Genomic DNA, 6472 nt, shown 5'->3' with positions numbered 1-6472 from the left:
TTATTGATATGGACACTCTTAGGCCGAATACAGCATTTTCAGACTATTGTCAGGTTGTTAAATATATTAAATAAATAAAATAGGTAATCTGCATCTTGAGAGAAAATGCATGCACGTTAAAGTAAAAGCCCTTATTATATATCCACCACACTGGATTTTTCTGCAGCTAATCAGTACCTTGCTGTTGATTTCTGCTGGAGTACATCAAGAATAACCTTTAAAACTGCACAGATCTAAAATTCCAGGAAGGCGAGATCAAATTAAAAAAAAAAAAGAAAAGAAAGAAAATGAGGAAAATAGCTAAATATGTACACAATTTTCAGAGACCTAATGGAAACAAATATAACTCCATTAAAACCAATGAAGCTATACTGAACTCCACCAGCTACCGATTTTACACCTAAATTACAATGAAAAAGCTCTGCTCTGCAGATATTCTCATTTTAGCTAAAGATCTGTAAACTTCAGATGCATCTATGGAGGTTAGATTCCGATAAGTAAACTTACCCATAACATACACCAATCTGGATGTCTAGGGAAAAAGTTTTGTCAATATTTAGACATCTTATGATAAAACTAAAGTCATTTCACTCTTACAAGTATAAAGCATCTGATACCTGCTCAGAACTAAATAGAAACAGTGATACTAAACTTGGATCCTCCTTTTCTAAATACACACTTCATTTTCACTCATCATAGGAAAATATGCACTAGCTATGAATAGTGTGAAGCCTATGGGTCATGACTGACTGGGAATTATTTTTCTTAGCAGAGTTCAGCAGCATGCAAAATAAACAAATTAACCTGCTTGATATATTATTAATTAGTAGTACTCCTGATACTTCTCTCTGTGTTGGAAATACATTAAAATAATGTTTTTACATTATATTTCTAAATTTTGACCCTAGAATTAAGTGAATATAGAAGTGTGATAGAGAAGGAGTTGAAAGAACATTGGGACTCTACTTTTTTTTCCCAAACTTCAGCTTGGATTTAATAGGAGTCAGAACTGACTCTTTCTATGCAAGACCATTTGATCCCTGTTCTCTTGCCAGTTGCTCCAGTTTTCCATGTGTGAAGCTCCTTTAACAACAGAGCAATCACTTTTTGGCTTCTATGCGTGTGAAAAGAGACTACAGCTCCAATCCTACCAGCTAAAACCATATACAATAAATTTTTTTTAGCAATATATCAGCAGACATCTTTTATGCTGCGCTTGCACCGTCTGCTATTGTGCTAATTAGAGGATTCCCTGCTTCTACCAGAATGAGGGCTTCAGAGCCCATGTCTCTTTCCAGCTACACCAGTAATGTAACAACCGCTTCTTAGGTTTTGTTCGAGTGAGTTCTGTCCACTGACGCAAACTGAAGGTCATTCAAACCCCTAAAAGTTTGGTTTGTATTATTTTTTTTGCAGATGTTTCTTCTTTCCAGTCGAATAGAGCCCCATCTGGAAAACATACTATTTGTTTTTTAGTGAACTGTCATCTCTAAGGGTGTAATTCGAAATTCAGTTTTTTTTCCATTGTCTTTTAGGTTTCTAATAGCCATTCTGAAAGTTGGAAATTCAATCAAGTGTGCTAGCCAGTTCTTTTCATGTATCATATTCACCCATTGCTTCAATTTGCAGGTGGTGTGGCCCCATTATCTTGTAATATAGAAGCGAGGGCTCACATGCCTCCTGGCATCCATCATAGCATGCGGGTCATCTGGGTTGACCATATCATTCTGATTGATTCTCATAGGTTCTCTGGGCACATGGGAAAAGTCTGCTTGCAGCTGCAACTGGGATCCTAATGCAGAGACCTTTCTCTGGGGGACCAGGATCTGGTGAGGATCCATTGGATCGATGTCTGCACTTCTAGTGTTCCTGTGGGGCTCAGGTGTGTTGAATCGGAATAAAGAAATTTCATTTCTCCTGGACAAGAACTGGGAGTATGGTGGTGGATTCATACCAGGGAAGAAAGCTTGTTTAACTCTGCCTAAGCTAACCAGAAAATTGTGTTTAGTAGATTGGTACACATCGTATCCATTTTCCAGGGTCCTGTGTTTGAACACGCAGTCTTCTTGGCTGAAGTAATGCTTAAGGAAAAAAATATGACAGCCGTGAGCGGAGAGATTTGGTACTTAAAAAGTGCCAATTAAAAACAGAAAGAGGGATGAGATCTTGCAGCAGGTGTCCTTCTGATCCCCTAGCTCTGCAGTAACAACTAAGACAAGACTTGGTCAACTGTAGATCTAATCTGTGTGCCCCATATTTACAGCAAAGGTATTTTTAGGATATCATTGTTTTCTCAGAGAACTGCATTGTCTGAGCTATTTTCAAGCCACAGCTATAGACTACAGCAAGAATTCAGGTTGGTGCATCATTAGATTTCATTCTGGTCTCACTTAGGCCAGCAGGACTCACATGACTTATGTCAGTTCTACGATTCAGTACAATTGCCCAGAAGAGGAAAATTTAACCTAAGTGACAGGTCCTCAGCTGGCTTAAATCTGCATCCTCCTTCACTACATGTAGCTACACAGATTTGCCCTAGCTGAGGAAATTGGCGCTATGGTAATAACAACAGGGTGCATCTGCCTCAGTCTTGAGTCTTAGCAAAGGTCACTCACTGATCCAAAAATGTTTCCTTTCATGTCCATACACAGGTAGCGTCCACTCTTCACTCCAGTGATTATTACATAGCCAGCACCCTCAGACTTGATCATTAGGGCACCTGTTTAGAAAAACAAAGATGTCAAATCCAGTTCTGTACTGGACTGTTGCCTCAAAGATCCACAAAAGTGCTGGCTGGAAGGGCCATCCCGGGGGTCTTTGGGCCAACGTTCCACTCGAATGTGGACAAATGTGCTGTTGGCTCATATTTGTCCTGGTGCCCCCTGTAACCCTCAGGTCCTGTCCAGCAGGGCTCTGTCTATGCAGTGAGGCTGCTCCAGCCTGTACCACCTCCGGGGCTTATTCTAGCCCTGGTGCAGAACTTTGCACTTCTCATGTGTCTGGTGTCTCAGTGGGACTATGGTGACCTGACAGAGGTTCGGTCATTTCCCTTTCACAGCTCCTTTCCTTGTCTTATCTCACACTTTCTGCTCCACCATTCCAACTATCTGTGTATTTGCTTCATTACAGATTTGCAAAGCATGGTATTTTGTTGGCTGTGGTTCTCTACACCATCATACTGGTTCTTGACCAACACAACTGAATTTTATAAAACTTACCAATATGCATGAAGAATAATAACAAGAGGATGAAGCCTTTCTACAAGTGTCTTATCAGTAATTCCTAAAAAATGTAGCAGAACTTGATTATTTTTTTCTCAATAAAATTCTAACTTTTTGAAGTCTTTCATTCCTCGTACACTCACGCACAGATATCACTGGATGTGCTTACATTTTTAGTTGAGTAGATGAAGAAGATGCTATGCAGTAATAAAAATTAAAATGACTCTCTGATTTATAGTTACTTGTGATGTGAGCATTGAAAAAAGAGGAGTACTTCTGGAATGTTATAAAAGAACCCTAAATTTTAAAAAAGACCATTTTTATGCTAACTATGGTGTTTGGGCTAGGTATACAACAAAGAAAGAAGGATACCTTAATTTTGCATGAAAACAGATGGTGATGATGAGACAATTTGAGAGCCACACTGCACGCCAAAGGTTTAGCACTTCATTTCTGAGTCTGACCTTTTGCAATTTCCCCCTGTTTAATCAGACTTTGCATATTCAGTGGCCCATGTTCTATGCACAGTTGTGTTTCTGTCATGAGGCACATTAAAGGCACAAATCTGAAGCTTGTCTCACAAACCAATTTTCAGTGCAGAGAAGTACTGATGTGTTTGGAAGGAAACGACCAACTGTACTTATGCAGTTACTTAAAGGTAGTTATCAGCTCTCTACCCCAAAATAAAGGTTTTATGGACACAACCAGTTTTCCACCACTGCTGTCAGTGTACTTGCTTTGCAGATGCTATCACTGGAATGGGAAGGAGTTACTTGGGGCATGTCATCACCAACCTCTCATCAGGACTTGCACAAGAAGCTGTGAGTAAAATCATGAAGTGAAGGATAATTCTGGTAGTTTTTGCTTCCAGAGTATCACAGGAATCATAGAACTTACTATAAAGGTGAAGAATGAGAATCCCCATCTGCTAGATTTCTTTGAAGCAATTTTATTTATTTGTTAAACAAAAGGAAGATTATAATTATGTGTGTTTTCCCTCTCACAGCTGTCTGCCTGCCTACCAGGGGGATGGAATTTGCTATAGCTAGTGAAAAGGCAAAAAAAAAGCACTGTGCTATCTCCCTTGTTCACATGAAGACAAGGGATCCACAATGAACTACTTACTGTAAATGGTTTGGTGCGGGGCACCATCAACGTAGCCGTCAGCGTTGATTTGGAGGTGGAAGCTGTTCCTCTCCGTAGCTGTGTACAGGTGCATCAGGTGATCTGTGCTCCCCCAGCTGGGATTCAGCAGCGGAGAGGAGTTGAGAAAGGCGGTGGTAGACTTCAGGCTGCAGAGCACCAGCAGCATGTACCCCAGGCAGCTGTAGGGACCAGCTTGTGGCATGGCTCTCTGTCTTTAGTGGCTGATCAGTATCTGAAACTTGATACTTCTCTTTGCTTCTCTTTTTCCCTCGTTTGCATGTGTTTGGAGCATGAATCCTCAGATGGGCTCCCTTCTTTGTAGAGGCTTATAAAGGGCAGCCAAGTGACATCACACAGGAAAAACTTCTCCACATCCTTGAGTTTTGTCAAAGCAACATTTTAAGTGGCCCGAAACCTCAAGGGAAGGAAAGCACGTAGGTTCTCTGGCTAAGGTGCGGGGGGGGAACAAATGTAAGGTTTCTAAAGACAGCTCACAAAGCTAATCATATGTTCAAATGTTATCTACAACCCTGTGACATCTGAGAGCTTCCCACGCCCCTACTGTTAAATCCACTGTGCTTGCACAGAAAGCTTTTTGGGAAGGGAAGGGAATGACCCTTTAGACTTTGAACTTTCTTTTTTCTCAGATATGTTTGTTCAGATTCCCACCTTCCCCTCAGTTTTCCAAACCACATTCTGATTTGACAGAAACACCAAATACTGCTAAACATTTTGAAGATGTGTCAGAAACTGATATTGGGTTAGTCTGGGCCTGATTCCCCATTCATAGTGATGTAAATTCAGCAGTGAGCCTGCTGGACTGAAACTTGTGTTATCCCATTTAAGCAAGAGAAGCTTGATATGAGCACAGCCCTCTTGAAATAAGCTCTGCCATTTATTTCTTCTGTTTCATTTTGAGTCACCTAAATAATCTGAAGTTGGCCAAACAGCTGAAAATTACCTGTAAGAGGCTTAGAAGCTGCATGTTTGTTCCTGCGTTGTACATCTAGCTGGCAATCATTATGGAGTCATATATGTTAGTATGGCTAGTAGATCTAGAACCCGAATCAAAACTGAAATGACTCATATTGGCACATTTTTGTTACTTTAACTATAGCAAGCACACTTGGAAGAACTACGAAGGGAAAAGACCAAACTGAAAAGTAATAACTGTAAAGCAATGTTCAAAAATGGCTTAAGATACAATACCCACATTTCAGTTGTCCTGACAAATTTCTGTGGTTTTACAAGCAAATTTTCCAATTTAAAAAAAATTGTTCCATTTTCATTATGAAAACACTGTATTAATGGGAAAGTGGCTATGTAGGTAAAATGATGATGATGATAATAAGGGGTTATGAAACTAGTCTATACTAAAGTTTCTTTCAAACAATGAATATAAAACAAGAGAATACTGAAAATTAAGTCAATCAATTTAAAAAAAAAATAAACCTGAGGTTTTTATTTGTAGCAGTCTGAGGTCCAGTACTTTCAAGCGGAGATACGAGTAAGTTATAGTCTCTAGTTGGACATAAGGCATCAGATTCTCAGTTTCCTTAGCAAGCTGTGGAGCAATACCACCAGCACCATGCATATATACCATTTATACAACTGTAACCAACTGCAGAAGTTGATCTGATTTTTTTGTTGTTTAAAATCAGCAAAACTCTTCCAATTTCTTCTGACACACCTGTGTAAATCTAGAGACTTACGTCAGTGTATATACACCTGTGTAAATGACAGCAATTTTATTCAAAGTGCATTAGGGTCATATCTTAAACTGAGTAGATTAACAAAGTCGACTTCACTGAGAGGCAACCGAGGCTACAAATGTTTTACTGGGTATAACATCTGAAATGCTTTACTGTTTTAATTTAAAAGCTAGTTTGGAAGGAAAGGAGCGATTTTTTCTTTTCCTTTTTAAGTGATGTATCTACTATAGTGGTGAAATTATCCATTCATTTTTTTTAGTCTGTTATTAGAATCCAAGGATTTCTAAATTTTTTTTTGTCTTTTGCTCCCTTTCATGCAGACTACTGTGGAAATATGGATATGGATACCTCAGAAGGATATATAGGATAGCATGTCCTCTTGGAAGTTTTTGT

General features: G+C 39.3%; 1 protein-coding gene across 1 annotated transcript; it reads right to left on the bottom strand.

Annotated features, from left to right (window-relative positions):
- Nucleotides 1-397: 397 nt before the first annotated feature.
- FGF23 (fibroblast growth factor 23) lies at nt 398-4569 on the bottom strand. The gene is made up of 3 exons (XM_013948752.2): nt 4347-4569; nt 2616-2719; nt 398-2081 (listed from the first exon to the last, which is right to left on the bottom strand). Exons 1-3 carry the CDS (start codon nt 4567-4569, stop codon nt 1644-1646), a joined length of 765 nt encoding a protein of 254 aa, XP_013804206.1. The 3' UTR covers nt 398-1643.
- Nucleotides 4570-6472: the final 1903 nt, after the last annotated feature.

This window comes from Apteryx mantelli, chromosome 1 (assembly GCF_036417845.1).
Source record: "Apteryx mantelli isolate bAptMan1 chromosome 1, bAptMan1.hap1, whole genome shotgun sequence".
NCBI lineage: Eukaryota > Metazoa > Chordata > Aves > Apterygiformes > Apterygidae > Apteryx > Apteryx mantelli.
This window is presented reverse-complemented; position numbering and strand designations above follow the sequence as displayed.

Excerpts from the sequence above, each read along its gene's own strand:
- FGF23 (XM_013948752.2), bottom strand. The coding sequence starts at position 4,569 with ATGCCACAAGCTGGTCCCTACAGCTGCCTGGGGTACATGCTGCTGGTG. Across the intron at positions 2,720-4,346 it reads CCCGCACCAAACCATTTACA|GTGCCCTAATGATCAAGTCT; the intron begins GTAAGTAGTTCA and ends TTTTCTAAACAG. Across the intron at positions 2,082-2,615 it reads AAGGAAACATTTTTGGATCA|CATTACTTCAGCCAAGAAGA; the intron begins GTGAGTGACCTT and ends TTTTTCCTTAAG.